Source organism: Eleutherodactylus coqui, chromosome 2, assembly GCF_035609145.1.
Source record: "Eleutherodactylus coqui strain aEleCoq1 chromosome 2, aEleCoq1.hap1, whole genome shotgun sequence".
Lineage (NCBI taxonomy): Eukaryota > Metazoa > Chordata > Amphibia > Anura > Eleutherodactylidae > Eleutherodactylus > Eleutherodactylus coqui.
In genome coordinates, this window is record NC_089838.1 from 194,554,860 (window position 1) to 194,574,990 (window position 20,131).

At 44.4% G+C, this 20,131-nt stretch overlaps 1 protein-coding gene across 1 annotated transcript in view; it reads left to right on the top strand.

The window, feature by feature from the left end:
* EXOC4 (exocyst complex component 4) overlaps positions 1-20,131 on the top strand; it is a 395,535-nt gene that overhangs the window by 48,867 nt on the left and 326,537 nt on the right. The window contains exon 7 of the mRNA XM_066592136.1: positions 3,920-4,094. Coding sequence (XP_066448233.1) covers positions 3,920-4,094 — 175 coding nt within the window. The remainder of the gene's footprint in view (positions 1-3,919; positions 4,095-20,131) is intronic.

Sequence of the window (20,131 nt, forward strand, 5' to 3'; positions counted from 1 at the left end):
GTCGGCTAATACTCGAGTATATACGGTACATTTTTACACTTAGGCATTCACATTGCTTTAAATATTAGAAAAAATAACAAAAAATATACAACAGTGGTATTGTCACTTCTGTAACATCCCATAGTATAAAATATTACATTATGTATCTGGTCTGGTACATTTTGTAGCAGTAAAAAACAAACAAATAAAAACCTCCATATTAACCATTTCATGTTTATCTTGCTTCACTAAACCAGTAATAAAAAAATCCTAGAAACCTCAAAATGGTGCCAATAAAATAGAAGACATCCTGTAAAGAACTAGCCCCCACACAGCTCTGTTGACAGACAAATACAATTGCTCTGGTCTTGGATTGTTGTACCACAAAAAAGTCTATTTGTAAAAAAGGAAAAAAAGGTTATGCTGTGCAAAAATAGTAAAACATTACAACAAAATCATTTTTTTATCGCTATGACCCATAGAATAAAGGTAATGTAATATTTATGCCACATCGTGTATGCTATAAAATGATTCTTAAAAACAATGGTGAAGTGCTCTTTTCTATGGCCCCCAGCAAAACAATTATTGAATACATTGTGTACCCGAAATTTGGTTCCTATAAAAACTAGAACTAGTCCCATAAAATACAAGGTGTCCTGCAGCTGCACTGACGAAAGAATAACTACACATAGGTGTGAAATGAGGTTGATCTCAAGTTCTGTGCAAGTCACTCAAATTTCTTCACTCCCAACTAGTCAAACTATGTCTTTATGGACCTCTAGTCGGGTTAGTGTTGGGGTTAGTCATTCTGAAGCAGAAAATCTACCTCTCCAAACGGTTGCCAGAGTTGCCTCACTGATTGTATAGTATATTCGTGTTGGAGACAGAGGCAGGTTGGCGCTTTGTAGTGAATGTTGCAGCATGGAATAGACTATTTTATATGTTGTGCACTTCAGCACTCGGAGGCCCTTTTCTGTGAGTTTGCATCGTCTACCCATCTGTGTCCGAGCTGTTCTACATGCTCCCACATCATGGCCACAGCATTTAGCTGTCCTGTGTGAAGCTAGCCGATCAGCCGAAAAACCGTTCAAATAAGCTATTTTTGGCAATGGTTGTTTTGTAGAAGGGAAGAACCCAACAGGGTACTGAGCGAGAAATCACTCGGTAGTCTCTTCCTTACAGTTGACTGTAAATGGTCAGTCGTTCTCAATAGTTAGGAGTCATGTCAACACACACTTTGCCGTACAGCGTATTAACCAATTACACGACACGTAGAATTTGCTTTCACACTTGTGATTGGTTAGCTATGCAATTTGGGGCAAACGTAATTAACTTCTCGCTGTAATTAGCACAGCACCAGTTGGCCTCAGTAGATGGTTTAAAGAACACATAATGATTAATATAATTTTGAGGGAAAGCGGTGACAGATCCTCTAAAATTGGCCATACACATGAACTCGCTGCTGGCCAAGTGTTTATTTGCAGTGGGCTGACCGCCATTTCTCCTGTCCTCACCATAAACCTGCACGTTTGTCCCAGCAGAATAAGCAATATACTTAAAGGGGTTGTCCGGCCATAAACATTAGATCTCATTACTTCTGTTTGCCCAATACAATGCACTTTGTAATATACATTGTGCATTGTAAATTAGGCAAACAGAAGTTATTCACTTACCTTTTGGGGTGCCCCCCCCCCCCCCCCCCCGTGTTGCTTCTCGGTTGCCATTGGTTCCGACAAGTCTCTTGTCCTCTTCTTGTCGGGACGACGGGGACGCGCTTCTCCAGCACAGCTCTGGCTGCTGGCTCTTCATCTCCAAGGTAAGAATGAGTGGAGGGGTGGGCTCTCGCGGGGGGGGGGTGGGGGGTGGGGGGGTGGAGAGGGAGAGATGGATGGATGGATGGATGTGTGCAAGTGGTGTGCGTGGACCCAGCTGACAGAAGTCGCGGGGGGGGGGGGGGGGGGTGCAGTGATGTGTGTGTGTTAGTGGTGTCAGGAGAATCGGCTGTCAGAAGTCGCGGGGGGGGGGGGGGGGAGTGCGGTCACATAGACTTGTCGCGGTGGAGTGTGCCGTCACATAGACTTGTCGCGGTGGAGTGTGCCGTCACATAGACTTGTCGCGGTGGAGTGTGCGGTCACATAGACTTGTCGCGGTGGAGTGTGCGGTCACATAGACTTGTAGCTGTGGGGGGGGGGTCTGTCACAGTAATTTGTCACGTGGGGTTGGAGGGGGCTGTGTCTGTTGTAATTTTTCACACGGTATAATCCTGCCTGTGCAGGGAGAGGAGGAGGTGAGCTGTGTCTGTTGTGAATGGTGGATTTTGTGTTATCTATATATAGGTATCACTGTACTTGTAGGGGGGAGGGGCAGGGGGTGCTGTTAGTGTACTTGTGTGTGGGCACTGTAAAGGGGGACTCTGTGGGGGAGGTCACAGGGGGGGCACTGTATAGGGACGCTGTGGATGGGGGAACTGGGGGGGGCATGTGGAGGGGGCTACTTTGGAGTGCACTGGGGGGGACTCTGGGGGGGTGGCATGTGTAGGGGGGGTACTGTGGAGGGGAATACTGGGGGGGCACTGTTGAGGGGGGACTGTGGAGAATACTGTGGTTGGGAATGAGGGGGGCTACTTTGGAGGGCACTGTAGGGGTGACACTGGGGGGCACTGTGGGGGGGCATGTGTAGGGGGTACTGTAGAGGCCACTGTTTGTGGCACTGGGGGATCATTAGGGGGGCACTGTAGGAGAGTGCACTGTGGGGGGGGGTGTCGTTGTGAGGGGGGGTCGCTGTGGGAGGGGCACTATGAAGGCATGTGTGTGTGGGGAAATGTTTTGTTTTACTTTACTTTAGCAGGGTGGGGGGGCAGTAGGTAGCCTTGCAGTGGGGGGCTGCAGGAGAGTTCTCTCTCAGCTCTCCCCCGCCCCTCTGCATTCACTATACACAGTGCTGCTGTTTACACTCATGGCAGGATTTTATCCTGAACCATGAGTGTATAACGCAGTCTCCCCTGGCCACACCCCTTCTGAGTATAGTATGCAGCAGGGGGCGGGGCCTGGGCAGGGAGAGACTGTACAGCAGTTCAATAGAGGTGGGTGTGTCGTGGGCGGGGCTAGGACGTGAGCTGAGGGAGGCCATGAAATCCTGCCTTTTCATGCCTCTTACTGCCATTGGGAGCGTGCACACAGAAGAGGGAGAGCGCAGAGCATTGTGGGAAGGCAGCACAGAGGCGCCATCTTTGAAAGCTGCAGTGAAGATCAGATTCTAAGGTAAGAAACTGACATTGCAGCTGATCTGCCTGCCGGTTTGAGCCCCTGCATGCTGTCTGTTACTATCCTTACTGAAAGGGAACACCAGCATTATAAAAATTCTTTACCCTGTGTGGCTGGACAACCCCTTTAAGTGTAGAGAGAGGAATGGACGTCTGCCAGTCACCCTCGGCAATGGATTACCTACCACAGGAATAAACCCTTGGGCATGTTGAACTGAATTGAATCTAGTTTACTGAGAAATATATATTGATTATTCAGAAAATCTTTACCTATCCAATGACAAAATAAATGTTAATGTTGTTGTTGTTGTTAGCCATTTAGTCGTTCACGCCCCTCGGTGACCCTAAAGGCTCCCTCCCTCCATGTTTTTCGGTTTTGCTTCTTTTCAGTTGTGTGATATCCATGCCAATATCAGCTCTGACAGTATCAGCCATCGTGTCCTTTGGCGCCGGGTCTTCTTTAGCCACTGATCTGTCCCAAGCATTATAGATTTTTCTAGTGACTCTGTACACATTACATGGCCAAAATATGTGGTGATGATGCAGAATGTAAAAAGAAAGCTGTAGCTTTGAATTTGCTGGTTAACACTTGGGCCATTTTTGGAAGTGTCTGTTTATGTTTATTCACAGTAGAGTTGGTTAACATCGTTAACATGTTGTACTTCTTGTTTCCATCAGACTTCTCCTGGAGCTTCTGGAACTTCTGTTCGATAAATTTAATGCAGTGGCCTCTGCTCATTCTGTAGTTCTGGGATATCTGCAGGAGACTGTGGCTTCTCCCTCAAGTCAAGATGGGGACATTAAATTGTATGACATGGCCGAAGTGTGGGTGAAGATTCAAACAGTTATCCAGGTAATATTTTACATTACCGCAGTATTTGATTACAAAGTTAACAAGGCTTCTGAAGATTTCGGCAAGATTGGAGATTGTTTTCATGTCTATTTTGATTTTTAAGGCCGGTATTTAATTTGACAATAAAATAAAATAACTTGTGGCCTGGACACATACATACATTTACTTCCTGTGCTTTTTTTTTTTTTTAAGTGTAATTTTTATTTTAAAAAAAAACTAGTGTTTTATTATCTTCCTCTTTCCGCATTGCCAACCTCTTAGAAGAGGGAGGCTTTTTATTTGTGTGAGAGGGGACAATGGAGAACAGAACCTGAGACAAGACGATGGACTGCCTTAACTAGGCTGATTGTGGCATACAGGGAGTAGATGCTCTGTGTTCTTCACTTGTACTTCTGGGTCCACACAGAGACCTCTCTCTCTCTAACTTCTGTAAGTGACAAGACACTGATCTGCTCAGGACAGTATTACTCCTTGACACCTCTTTCCAGCCCTCAGCAACCCCAGTAGCAATCCCAAGTCCCAGTTTTGCCTCATGTTCAGTCCATTTGTAACATAAGTGGTGTAGAGCTCTCTTCTTCCCTGCTGCCATTTTTTTGCACTTGGCCACTGATGGTTGCAGTTCCTCTCCACTGCCACCAGCCATATATTACACCCAATTAAAAGCGGTAGTGGAAGACAGAACATGATGCAAAAAGGAAACCCCATGGACAAGGCTGTTGTAAGGGGGTACAGTGAGCTGAATAACCAACCGTGGGACTTCAAGATTATGAACCCTTTGCTGGGCTTTGTTTGGGAGGCTATAGAGAGATAAGCAGATGCCACTCGCTTTAGCTGTTTATTAATTTCTCCTGTAACGTATCCCTGAGGGGGAGTTCCTTAGATAGTGGATTTGTTACATATGCCATGTTCCCTTTTTCTGGGTGGGGTGAGAGGGCGCACATGACCATAATGTGCAATGTCACTGATTCCTGCAGTACATAGTGCCTGTTAGGTCACACGTGATCACTTTCCAGAGCATGTGAAATGTGGCATTTACATAATGGACAACAAAACAGTAAGTGCTTTAGATTACTGTTGTCCATTCAGTAACACATATACTATAGTTTTAAAAGCAGGGTAACCCATTTTTAGATCTTTATAATTCTAAGATCAGAAAATATTTAGACTATCAATCGAAAGAACAGGTTATTTCACCCTTTGGATTAAAGACCTCAAATGACCCAAGTCTACATAAAGAGCCCCATTGGCTGACTTTATTAACCATAATATTGTCAGTGTGTCATATGAGTGGGCTTTTTTTTCTTACTTTTTTTTACTTCTGTATAGTAATGAAAGAGAAAGGGAGAAGACTAGCAAGTATCAATTCTAGGAGTCCACGACCTGTGGCCCAGCGTCTACATGCAGCCTACAGTCATATTTTGTGCCGCACTTATCTTTGTCTGGTGGCTGCTCAGGTGTATTTTCCGTCTCTTAAGAGAAGAGGAATGACATGTAGCAGGGATGGTTAAGTACTAATGGTGCATTTTTAGAACAATGTTATATTGGCAGAATGGAGGTCTCTTTTTACGATTCATAGAAAAGTAGATGAAGTGGAAATGTGGCCATGTGGGAGTTTAGTTGTGTTCGCTGTAGTTAATGGTGGTAAAAACCCCCTGTTGTTTCAGCATCGCACAAACTACAATGGACAGCTGCATTCTCCTACAAAGTCCAGGTTCCACTTCCAGGACTCCCATCTATCAGACATTTATGCCATATACTTTTGACATGCTATAAATGTCTCACATGATGATAACCCTTTAGGTTTTATTGTAACCACTGGGATTGGTTCAGTCTGACAATGTGGCCCTCGGACCAGAAAAGGGAGTGCAACCCTTATCTATGTGCTTTTTCTGAGAGTGGATGATAAAAGACCAGTTCTTTTAGCATGGAAAATAGAAACTTGCGGCTTCCATTATCCCAGATACACGGGGAAGAGTGATGGTTGAGCACAAGCTGCAACTTGCCATATTCCATCTAGAACAGGACACTCAAAATACAAAGCAAAGACATATGTAGCCCATAATTGGATCAGTCAACAGCCAGTTAGCCTGTTAATGGCTGCAAGAGACAAAGTGAACTGAAAAAGACATTAAATGGTAAAGCTGTATAATTGGTTGAAAAGTCAGTTCTGACACCATCCACTCCGCAGCCACCATTCTAATAGAAGGTTTGTTTTGTATTTTTTACCACATCTAGAAGGTATTTTTGAGATCTTGACATCTAATATGAAGAGAAAGAGGAAAAAAAAGCCTTCCGTTCCAGATTAACATTTATTATGCTACTTGTGCCAGCTAGTTGTCAGATACCATTGATTTCAATAGAACTGCATTTTTCAGTCATTTCGATTTCTGGACTAAATTGCTGCTAGCAGCAATTGCCGTTTTTGTTATTAGAGTAAAATCGCTTAGTGTAACACTTTGCTAAGTTGGAAAAATTATCTTGCAGCATGATTTCATTGGGAAACATGGTCAGTAATGTTAATGAAACCTCCACTGCAGGAGCGGCCTTTTAATTTGGGACAGGTTAATGCTTTGCACTGTTTTATCACTTAGCGTGGCAGTAACTGTTTCTGTAAATGTTTTCCTTTTTTAATTAAACCCTAATTTACTTAGAACTGTGTTCCAATGTTCTTAATTAAAGTGATTACTTTTTTCCTCAAGTAATGCACATCGAATACAAATTGCAGGATGTTTTTCAGACATGCCCAGGTTGTCATTTTTATTATTCACAGCCTCCTTATTCAATTTCTTTCTAAAGATAATTGGCTTTAATGTACTCGCCGCAGCACAAATCAAGCTTTGGCTGTTATTTATTGCAGCAGTATTGGAGCTTCTGCTGGCTTAGCTTCCGTATTTGGAAAGAATTAGTACAAAAATATGCTACACCCTAGAATAGTTATGAATCAAAACAGCAGCAACACCTAAGAAACAGATGTCAGATACTCTTCATTCTCTTTAAATTCATCATTGTACTCATGTAATGAAATACAAGAGCCTTTTTACTTGTCTAGGACTTGAATCTTCCCTTCTAAATTAATAGAAAACCTGCTTTCATCTGGGTGCAGACATTTAACTGCTGTCAGAATGAAAGCTTTTTATCAACATGATGACTGATATATCTAAAGGGCAAATAGAAAAATTATTCATTCTAGTAGTTTTCAATTAGGATTTAAAGTGCAGACAGACCTAAGTGCGTACACGTGCTGATGGTCACAGGAGTGTGTGAAGTAGCCCATAGACATTGTTGGCAAATCCTATAGCCTTCAGAGAGGTCTGACAACAATCTAATGTACATAGACCCTCACGGATACAATGGCTTTCCCTTTTGTTGACTCAGAATCAGTCATAGAATCATAGACTGGTAGAGTTGGAAGGGACCTCCAGGGTCATCGGGTCCAACCCCCTGCTCAGTGCAGGAGTCACTAAATCATCTCAGACGGATGTCTGTCCAAACTCTGCTTACAACACTTCTATTGAAGAGAACTCGCCACCTCCAGTGACAACCTGCTTCACTCATTGATCACCCTCACTGTCAAAACGTGTTTTTGTTTGTTTTTTTAAATATCTACTCTGTGTGTGTGTTTTGTTGGGTTTTTTTCCCTCTCCACTAACTTTGTAAAGCCATCAGACACTAGTCTGCGGCTGAGTTCAAATGTTACGGATTTGTGGTGCAGTCTGTCTAACATAAACATGTTGTCTTCGGCCGCACATACACGGATTTGCATTGCAGAATCCACGGTCGGCGTCTGCACCGCGGATCTGCATCAAATACTGTTTCTGTCATTCTGCGTGTGGCAGCCAGGCTGACAGATTGCAGGTCGGACATGCCCTCTCCTCCGCTTTACATGCATGGTGACAGAGCATTTAATTGTTGCGCCGCTGCGATGAATATTCATGGTTCACAGAACAACACAATTAAGCATTCAGTTGTCACAACAAAACTTGCTGTGGCCTTTTGGTGAATGAAACCTGGTAGAGCTATGAATGAGTGAGGAATGCTAGTAACGCTAGGGGTCTGTGGAAGAATGTAGTTGGAAAGAAATGGCAACCAACAGTAGTAATAAATGGTTTTCTTAATGGAAGACATGGGAAATATGCACTTTGAACATGACATTTGAACAGTGGGTTTAGGGGTGTGTTCATGTAATTATGTAAAAGAAATGGGAAGCTTTTGCACAGGATGCTGTCTTTTATTGATTATGATACCGAGAGTCCAGTAGAAACTGAACTACCAATAACATGAAATGAGCCCTGTTCCTAGAGTTCCCATCAGCCTCTTTGGTTAATGGGACTTTGGCTACCGTGCATACCTGTGCGGCTGACCTCCCTCCCTCTGTCTAGTTGCTGAAGACAGCAGATCCAGCCTCTAACCAGACACATGACTTTATTAATCGCTTTAGATGTTAGAAGATACGGGTGCAGAAATATTTTACTTTAAAGGGGTTGTCCCGCGCCGAAACGGGTTTTTTTTTTTAACCCCCCCACCGTTCGGCGCGAGACAACCCCGATGCAGGGGTTAAAAAAACAAACCGGGTAGTACTTACCCGAATCCCGGCGGTCCGGCGTCTTCATACTCACCTGCTGAAGATGGCCGCCGGGATCCTCTCCCTCCGTGGACCGCAGGGCTTCTGTGCGGTCCATTGCCGATTCCAGCCTCCTGATTGGCTGGAATCGGCACGTGACGGGGCGGAGCTACACGGAGCCGGCATTCTGCACGAGCGGCCCCATTGAAGACAGCAGAAGACCCGGACTGCGCAAGCGCGGCTAATTTGGCCATTAGAGGCCGAAAATTAGTCGGCTCCATGGGAACGAGGACGCCAGCAACGGAGCAGGTAAGTATAAAACTTTTGATAACTTCTGTATGGCTCATAATTAATGCACAATGTACATTACAAAGTGCATTAATATGGCCATACAGAAGTGTATAGACCCACTTGCTGCCGCGGGACAACCCCTTTAAGGTAAAGTTCACCTTCGCAAAATTCAGTTTTGTATAGGTTTTTTTTTTTATTTCTTTGCAAATAGCTTTATGTATTATTGTACTGGTCCTGAATTACAGCATCCATTATAGCCTGTTGTGATTTACCTTCTTCACCTAGATTCTTCAATATTTGCTAATGTCATGTACGCACTTTCCCAGCACATAATGTGGGTGCAATTTAAACACTCCTCCAACCTTCTAGCCATTTCCTGCCCCAGCACAGCTGCACCCTCCCACTGAGATAACGGTTCATCACTACGGTAGAACTTGTAGTCAACAGCAGTCGGCCCATTTCTCTGGGAACCCAAATCCTTCCTTCCTACACCAACTCTTGAACCACTTGTTTACCTCCCTCCCTATTCTCCCTATGCCTTTCTAGTATGGTACTGGTATTATTTCCAAAAATAAATACAAGTGACTTTTTCAAAGCCCTGAAAGCCAAATCACTAATGTCAAATCGGCACACTAAGGCTGGGTTCACACGGGGCAGATTTGCCGCGGAAATTCTGTGCGGAACTTCGCCGCGGCAAATCCGCCTGCGGCCGCTAATCCCGGGATTAGCCAGCCATGTGGACGAGATTTCTAAGCCAGCAGAAGCCGCTGCTGCGGCGCGGATTTGCCGACCACAGCATGTCCATTTTTTTCCCCCCGCTGCTGCCGCACTCTCCTCTATGGGAGCGCCGGCCGAAGCGGAAGAACGAGCGCCCAGGCCGCTTCAAAACCGCCGCGGGTCTTGAAGAAGTGTTTTTTCCGTCGGAAATCCGCACCGTGGGAACCCAGCCTTAAGAATACAGCTCGTACACTCACTTATGATTGCTTTATATAGCTCTTATCTGTGACCTCCCTGCTCATCACACCAACTGGACCAAGTCCCCAGTAGACATACCCTCACAACTTCACTGATTTTCTGCAATGGACTGTATTCTGCAATTTTTTTTATTGTATATAAAATTACTGTACATTGCCTGCTTTTAAGGGCTCAATCACATTTGCATTAGAGGTACTGTTCTGAGCCTGCAATTTCTGCTGAAACTCAGGATGAAGGATGATGCATGCAGTATTATTTTGTCTATGGTAATGCTGGAGTGAATAAGAGTAGCCAGGTAGACCCACTGAAATCAATGAGTTGTAATCTGTACCTCTTGGGTCTGGCATGTGCCGGATCCATCACTTCTGGTTTGACTGTTTTGGCTCCTAGGATGGAGCTGTGCAATGGAATTATAAATGATAGTGTGAGCAAGAATACCTATAGAAATGACCAGCACAATATAGTAAGTACTTGGCATGTTTTGTGGTCCTATGCAACTTGGATTGTTAAAGGGGTTGTCCCGCGCCGAAACGTTTTTTTTTTTTTTTCCATAGCCCCCCCCGTTCGGCGCGAGACAAACCCGATGCAGGGGTTAAAAAAGAAAACGGGATAGTGCTTACCTGAATTCCCGCGCTCCGGTGACTTCTTACTTACCTGGTGAAGATGGCCGCCGGGATCTTCTCCCTCGGTAGACCGCAGGTCTTCTGTGCGGTCCATTGCCGATTCCAGCCTCCTGATTGGCTGGAATCGGCACCTGACGGGGTGGAGCTACAAGGAGCCGCTCTCCGGCATGAGCGGCCCCATTCAGAAAAGAAGAAGACCGGACTGAGCAAGAGCGTCTAATCCGGCGATTAGACGCTGAAAATTAAACTGCACCATGGAGATGAGGACGCTAGCAACGGAACAGGTAAGTGAATAACTTCTTATAACTTCTGTATGGCTCATAATTAATGCACAATGTACATTACAAAGTGCATTAATATGGCCATACAGAAGTGTATAACCCCACTTGCTTTCGCGGGACAACCCCTTTAACTTTTAGCAAGCACTGCCCAGCCGTCCTTTATAAACTTGTGTTATGGAAGATCTTTGTTTTGTTTTGTCTGTAGTGTGCTGTCATTGTATAAAAAAGATGAATTGCCACATTGAAAATAAATGTATAAACACATATTAAAAAAAATGCATGGATCAAGTATTCCAATTCAGCATCGCTTCCTTTACCTGTTCACTATGACAGTGGTTTTGTGAAGGACTGTAAGCCAATAGACAAGATAATGTGCTAATATGTTGTTACTGCCTTCTAATATTCCAGATTTCTTTCATCATTTTCTTCAAAGGTATTAGTAAAAATCAGCTCACTTGTGTCTCTCCTGTTTATCCTTTTAGAGAAACTGTTAGCACAGCTTGTAATGGCATGCTGCCTGATCTTTCCTGTAAAGTATACTGCAGCTATTCTGCCATTCTGGCATTAGACCACTTCAAGCATTGACACCTAACAAGATCCCTTTCAACCTCTAAAGGGGTCGTTCTCATCCCTTTTAGTATTATCTTCACTGCTTTGGATACTCTTATGTTTGGTAACAGATATCCAGGTTCTGGTGCATGAAAGGCCCTATAATCACATAAGCTGAGCAGCAGGCTCACCATGGGATTAAGCTTTGCTTCGAGAAGCTGAAAAGTACATCTGATCTTTTCCTCGCAGACTTTCGTAGAGCAGCGAATAAATATAGCGTTTGATGCCCCTACTACAATCGCAGGTTACTTGCATCATCATTGCTTTAGATGAAAATGTTGTATGCTTTTAAACAAGGAGTTTTGTGATTTGATGCAATGGTGATGTAAATGGTGAGCTATAGAAGGACAGGTAAAAGTACATGCTCTGCTGCTTTACATGGTTTTTTTCTTCACATGATTCATTTTTCTAATTTAGCTACAGCTGAGTACACTAGAATATATAGCACATGGCTTGTAATGAACAGGTAATATAATAATCTTTATTTGTATAGCGCCAAGTTATTAGGCAGCGCAAGTAACAGACTGTTACAATTTACTTCTTTCAGCTTGTTGGATTTAGTAACGGTCTAATTATAACATTTTTGTGGTTATGGTTGCTATATTATGGTTACTATACTATGGCCATACATATGCCATAGTGGCAGTCCATGCAGTTACTATAGGAACCTTGAGTGAAGGGGATCCAAGCTTAGGTTGCATACATCCTAGTAATAAAAGTACTTGCAACAGAAAAAAAAACAATAATTGGACTTTCCTGTAAGGCCCACAACCCCTGTCCCCACCTACTTGCCCCCCTAGGGCAACTGGGCGACAGTCCCTAGACTCCCTAGGGATGCGGGGCAGAGTCAGACAAACAGACAAATACAAGAAACAAACAAAGGCAGGTCAAGCAATCCGGGTCAGCAACAGAGAGGAACGAGGTACAAGGGGTTAGGCAAAGGAAAGGTCAGGTCTGGAGCAAGCAAGTCAAAGCAGGGAATCAAATGCAGGAAATACGGGTGTAGCTGGAGACCAAACCTAGACTGGCAAAACTGACAGGAACTGAGACATTTAAATGCTGTCAGAACTCCCGCCCCAGCAGCTGGGGCGGGGAGCCTGACAGCAGCAGGAGCCAAAATCCGGACGCTGGAAGAGACAGCCCCAGGCGCCTGGTAAAGACAGGCAGGTGCACCCGGGAGTCATGAAAAAGGGGCCCGGGGCGGTAACCCGCCGCGGCCCCAGCAACCCGGTTAACTAGGCGCGCACGCCCGGAGCTGGTGTACCAGATCACGGCGACCAGGGGAGGTCACAAAGACCGGGGCTCCCCCGCGTCGCACCCCTTCAGCCCGGGTACTAGGATTGGTAGTGCGGACATGGAGACTCCCAGCGTTGCCGGACCTGACACTTAATACATTGCGCTCTTCTATCTAGTGTTGGTTGTGTCCCGACTTTTTTTCTTTTGTGCAGAAAACTGCATCGTAATGTAAATTGGGATGGAGTCGTGATAGAACCATAGCATTCAATATGTGTGAGGCCGCTTTGGTCTCCGTTGCATGTAGTTTTTGTGTCTGTCAGTCATCTTAGCTGAGTATTGCTTAGAACAACTCCTTTCTATCCAGCTCTAAAGACTGAGTGGGTCAGTGTTGTGAAACGGAGACCAAAGAGGCATCGGCCTCGCAAATTAAACCCTTCGCTTCCATCCTTTTACCTGTCCCTAAGCAGGTTTCTATATAGAAAGCATAGACTGAGACCGTGATGGATAGAAGAGTGCAATGCGAAAACAGCCTTGGGGTGGCTTTATATGGCCAACTATATAGTCCAAATAGTCATTTGACATCCTCATTACAGTGGGATGTTGGCATACAAATGACTGTTTGTGTGCTTTTACGTAGAGGGATTGTTTGATTTTAGAGCGAGGTGGGCTAGTCGTTGAAAGACAGATGATTGCCTATTTACATTGGGCGATAAACGAACAAACTGCAGCTATTTTGTAGGTTTACTGAAATGAAGCAATTAGCGACTAGTAAAGGAATTATCACTGGTCACTAAGGATGAGCGAGTATACTCGCTAAGGCACTACTCGTCCGAGTAATGTGCCTTAGCCAAGTATCTCCCTGCTCGTCCTTAAAGATTCGGGGGCCGCCGCGGAGCGGGGAGCTGCGGGGGAGAGCGGGGAGGATCGGAGGAGAGATCTCTCTCTCTCCCGCCCGCTCTCCCCTGCTCCCCGCCGCGACTCACCTGTCAGCCGCAGCGGCCCCCGAATCTTTTTGGACGAGCACTGCGATACTCGGATAAAGCAAATTACTCGGACGACTAGTGCTTTAGCGAGTATACTCGCTCATCCTTACTGGTCACCCTATCGCTGTGTTTACATGGAACGACTCTTACTTCCATTTTTTCTTTTGGGTGATAATTTGGACAAGAGTTGTCTCGTGTAAAACCACCCATAGGTGAAGTTGAGCCGTGACAGACTGGCTGGTTAGTGGGAAGAACCTAAACAAATGTCTGCAGCATTGAGTGGCAGTCTACTCTACAGCAGTGTCCAGCAGTCACATCAATGGGTACAGGTGTATGTGCTGAGGTAGTGGTCATCCAGGCAGGAAGGCAAGTGGGTGCTAAACAACTTGAGCGAATGTAGCCTTGTACAAAGGGACTGCTGGCTGCGAAATCAACAGTTTTTTGTATGCAGTTGCTTTTTTAAATGGGGCATTTTGTAGTGAGATATTACTGGAGCCTTGTGTAAAAAAAACCTATTCCTAATAATTATGAAATATGTCCAACTGAATGTGTTCCCGAGAAAGATGTAATTCCTGAGTGTGTTATAATGGTGTCTGCCAGATCAATGCTGGGAGGCTGTTAATGGTACATTTTACTTTTAGGTGCACAATGACTTTGTTTGGACTTTGACCGCTTCTTTCTTTAGACATTTTTACACATGCTCTTATTAAGCTTTCACTTTAGGGAAAGGAATCATTAGGTTAAAGCAAACTTTTGCTCCTTCCATAAAAAATGCATTTTTGGGCAATTATAAATGGCTTGCGGCTGCTCTTATAGAGTGCCTGCAGCAGAACAGTCAGATATAATAGGTCCCTATATTTCTTACGACTTGAGGGAGGATCAGAGTGAAGCTAACTTCAGACTACACCAAGAGTGTAAGATACAGCATAGGTGAATGTGGGGAAGAATAAAGCTTTGCTTGTTATAGTCAAATACATCTGCTAAAAAGCTCTCAAGGTCATGTCTGACAAAAATGACCTTGTTTTTTTTCATCTGTACAAAGTTGGGTATTTTTCCCCTCCTCCTTCTACCTATTTGATGTAGTGCTATTACAGTGAACGTAACTAGTCTGGGACGACAGAAAGGAATCCAGTTTTATTTTTAGTTTTCAAGCTTTCTACACAGTTGAGTAGAATTTGCCAGTGAAGCTTATACTAGTTTTCGTCTTATATCCTGTTAATATTATCATTTTTTGATAATGCACTTCAGTGGAAATTTTCTGTGATATCCTTATTATTGCATAATCATCACAGCGATTAGTAATGATACATAGGTTAGTGCTTCTTTAGGAAGTTTTTTTCTCTTGTGATGGCGATCGATTGACATGTAGGCTCAAAAAGAGGTTCTGCCGCAGCTGCAATGAGTGTGATGCAGTTCATGTGCAGTCTGTATTTAACGGGCTGCACACGGACAGTATGAACCCATGGGCTTTTTAAGACATGCATATATATTTTTTTCATAGCCCGGTGGTGCTTGGAGAAGAATCACAGCATGTCCTGTTATCATCCTCATCACAGATGAAGGTGGGATATGCAATGTTCACTTCCCGGGCGCAACTTGCATACTTTCACCCGAGCATTTTCGTTCATATTTCGTCTGTATTGAGGAGTCTGTTAATCTGTTGGGCTGTCCACAACGGGGTATAAAATTTGCTCATATTATGTGCTAATTTTTATGTGTTTACAGATGCAACACGTCTGTTTAATTCTACTGGCAAGTAATTAGGAAATTATAGTACCAGAGTGTTTCTGGTGGCGCAATCTGCCACTTACTAATATAATATATTGAAAGGGATTGAAGTTGGTCAAAACATTTCTGTGCAAATGATAGCTAGGGATTACAACCGGCACAGCAGAGTCCTGCACACACTGATCACCCCCTGGTCATGTGACCTCCGTACTCCTACCACACAGGTGACTAATCACATGACTGTGGCATCATCACAGGACCTGTAAGCACACGGCTGCTGTCAGGCTCTGCAGGTTTTATGTTTTAAGACCTATGATGTCACCATCATGTGATCAGGGGTGCAGCGTGTAACTCACTCACGGACAGGTAGTTGTTTGTATTTTGATGGAAGGAGTTCAAACTACATCGATACTGCATCAATATTGCTAGAATTTGGTTCCTTTCGTTTCTACACTGGGGTTCTGAGTGATTTCCTTTGTTTGGCTCTGTCCTCTGAACTATGAACGAAAATACCCAAACCGCCGAATCTGTCACATGCTAGAGCCAAGCGGACCCCATTGACAATAATGGGGTGCATCCAGGTTCCTGCGTTTGGACTGGCATTTAACTGTTAAAATGGCAGAACCATACAGATGCAAATAGTTCATAGATAGATAAATGTGAACCTAGTTTTGTTTTACAGGTGACACAACTTACAAAACACTTGTTATTAAAATTGTTGTAAGCTTTGGTACTCTAGGAGTGAGAACGCACACTTTTAATACCTCCAATTAATTTCGGAGGGTCACTATGTATGTGTGGCTATTACTCCACTGAATATTAAAGGCAAACTGGCACCAGATTAAGGCCGCCTGCAGACGAGCGGGTCGGATCCGGCAGCGAGAATTCTCGCCGCGCGATCCGACCCGAGCGCCTGCAGGGACGAGCGCGTACTCACCCGCGCCTGGCGGCCCCTGCTCTTTCATGTGCCGGCTGCCGCGCAGCCGGCGCATGCGCAGACCGGAGCCGGCGGCCAGGTGAGTGCGTGCCCCGCAGAAAATTAGAACACGCCGCGGTTTGTTTGCCGCGCGAGATTTCGCGCGGCCAAACCGCGGCCGTCTGCATAGGAGTGCGTATTTTAATGCACTCCTATGCAAACTTTCAGCGGCGGAAATCCCGCGGGAAATCCCGCGGCGGGATTTCCGCTCGTCTGCAGGCGGCCTTATACTACTCTATCCAGGGACAACATAAACTACTGACAAAGACTCTGATTATATCAGTCTAGATCACGTGAGGTAATCATCCCCCTCTACTCTTCCTTAGTTTGACCTCATCTGGAATATTGTGTCCAGTTCTGGGCACCGCACTTTAAAAAAGAGATAGACAAACTGAAACAAGTTCAGAGAAGAGTTACCAGGATGGTGAGCGGTCTGCAAACCATGTCCTATGAGGAACGGTTAAAGGATCTGGGAATGTTTAGCTTGCAAAAAAGAAGGCTGAGAGGAGACTTAATAGCGGTCTACAAATATCTGAAGGGCTGTCACAGTGCAGAGGGATCAGTCCTATTCTCATCTACACAAGGAAAGACTAGAAGCAATGGGATGAAACTGAGAGGGAGGAGACACAGATTAGATATTAGAAAACACTTTCTGACAGTGAGGGTGAGCAATGAGTGGAACAGGCTACCACAGGAGGTGGTGAGTTCTTCAATGGAAGTGTTCAGTTGAATTCTTATTCCCCTCTGTTACCTTTTTGTCGGCAAAAAATGCTGCATTTGTAACCACTTAGGCTGAGTTGTTATCTGCACGAAGGGCGCCACTTGATGGATCTCAACAACAAAAATCCCGGAACCGCTGGATCTGAGCAGTGCTGCATATAAGGGGGATCGCCCAGCTTCCGGCATGCAGACTGAGATGTTCCCGGATGAAATGGTGTCGGATTCGCTGCCAGATCCGTTCCTGAGGCTCTTAATGGAGCTTCCGACACAGATGTGAATGCAGCCTTACTTTCTGACATCATGTTCTATGTTTTCCTATACCAAAATCCAATTAAATAGCTCTGGTACTGATCTAGTCCCTAATTATGTCCCTATTTCAGTTGTATAGAAGTGCTAATATTAACCTTTCAATGTATCTACTTTTAACCAGAAGGCTTTATATGTAGGTTTGTTTTTTATCGCTGTAATGCTGCATTTTTCTAAGGTATAGTATGATTCTTAATGTACTTGAAATCAAAGAAATATTTGTCTATGTTTTGTTACATCAGCCGAGATACAGTTAGCGGTACCTCTAGGCGAGAGCCGGAGCGTTTTCTTTCTAGGGTAGTTTCATGAAGCTAATGAGACAGGGTGCCAAAATAAGTCAATTTAACAAGCTTCCCTCAAGTAAGTAAAGCGATAAACACTGGGGTTTTTTTCATCTGCCGCTATTCTTCTGAAGCTAATGCAGCGGAATAACGTCCATTACACAAAACAAAGAAGATGCTCCATTAGAAACAGTTTGTCAGCAGTGTTTGTGACAGCAACAATCCCATACAAATAGTATCCTTGCAAGTGCGTATTCTTCTAATAAGACATAACTAGCAACACGGCAATGGAAGACAATAATAGTAAAATGAATCATTCCTTCTGAAATAATTACAGCTTAATGCCTGGCTCATAGGTAGTTCTGGGATTCTGTTCTTCCTTTCCTACTGACTGTTGTATTAAACCCATCATTTCCTATTTAAAAAAAAGGTATTACTCCTGTTACAACCCCCACACCCAAGAAATATACAATCCCTCCTCAGCCAGCTATGTATTAGATGTGCAGTCAAAAATGTTGTGTCTGAGCTGCAGATGTCGGTTATTTTGCCCCCTCTGCATATATCCTGTGAAATGTTAATTTTCTCTATTCTACAAGTCTCCTTAGTTGGTTGTCTTTTCCTGGTGTACGCTGACCAATCTGTCACTCCCAATCTCAAGTACCTCTATTATTCTGTGTATTAAAAATAAAAGACCACAGGTTTCAGAATTGTGCTATGAGAATTGACTATTAAAATGTTCCCAAAAATATGTAGGTGTGGGATTTTTTTATTTTTATAATTTTATTTAAAATTTGATTTAAACCATTTTTCTTAGTTCTCATAGAGAACTTGAGCATGCAATAGTTTAATCGCTTTTATCTTAAACTGAAATACTTCAGTATTGCAGTATGTAGTACTTTTTGTGGTTTTCTATTAAGCCATTTATGCTGTGGGAACATATTTAGACAGTTGTAGAAATGAAGAGAGAATAGAGGGGACATTGTGCTAGTAAAAGCATTTTAAAAAGTCCGGATGCACCAGGACTCTTATCTCCCATTGAGGACTGGACATAGTATATTCTCCTGTAGGTTGTAGCCGTGGACTCTATACACAGTCCTACCAATTAGTGGCCACCGTGATCAGCGCTCCCTGATGTAAGCATTATAATAGGACCAAGGGAGATGTGTTTGAAGATGTGTGCATGTTCCTGTCTTATGTTTTAAAAAGGCAGACAAGGGCATTTGAAGTAAGGAAACAGTGTATCTCTTTGCTTCAGTGATATGTGGTAACTCGCAGGCAATCAGTTACAGTGCCTTACACAGTTCTGCTCACATTAGCGTGTTGAATTTGTGTAATATGCAAGTGCAAAAAGAAACCCAAAAACGCAGCATCTTCTCTTTTGCCACGTATATACACAAGATCGAGCCCATTGCTCTCTATGGCCACGTACATACGTGCTCCCATACACCATTACATTGCGAATGGGCGGTGTGTATATGTGCTGCCACTTCACGATGCGCAGGAAATCTAAACGAAAAAATAACCCAAGTATACTGTGCGTCAGATATGCTGTCAAGTGCAGTACAATTTCGCCGCCATATGCGGCGGTATGCCAGGTCACCGCCGACTCCACAGCTGTAAAATGCTGTGTGAATCACGCAGTGTTTTACGCTTACGACCGTGTGAGCCCAGCCTTAATCCATAGGTTTAGGCCCATTTAGATGGGAGAAGTGTCTGGCAAACGATGTCCGACACTCGTCCCAGCACATACTTGCTCTCTTGCTGATGCACGGGAGCTAGTATCGCTGCCTCACAGCAGGGCGGTTGGAGGAGATTTCTTTCCTCGCGCTCCCCCGCCGCTCTCCATTGACCTAACATAGCGGCTGTTCAATACTGAACGGCAGCTATTTATACTGAGCGATCGGCTCATCTTCCACCGTTTATGCTGCATAAACAATAGGTGATGAGCTGATCACTTATCACTCAGTGTAAATAGCAGCAGTTCAGTATTGAACGGCTGCTATGTTAAAGGGGTTGTCTCGCGGCAAGCATCAAAATTTTACATTACCCCATTCCCCCTGTCACCCCCTGGCATAAAATAGCAAATTAAAGCGGTTTTTAATTAAACCGCTTGCTACTCACCGATCCGACGAAATAAGGAGTTTAAAAAATCTTCTCCCTAAGATGGCCGCCGGTCCTTTCCCAGGGATGCACTGCAGTTTTCTCCCATGGTGCACCATGGGCTCTGTGCGTTCCATTGCCGATTCCAGCCTCCTGATTGGCTGGAATCGGCACACGTGACGGGGCGGAGCTACGATGACGACGCGGTGAGCAGCTCTTCGGCACGAGCGGCCCCATTCACCAGGCAGAAGACCGCACAGCGCAAGCGAGTCTAAAAAAGCAAGAAGCCAGCGAAATTAGACGGCACCATGGCGACGGGGACGCTAGCAACGGAGCAGGTAAGTGAATAACTTCTGTATGGCTCATA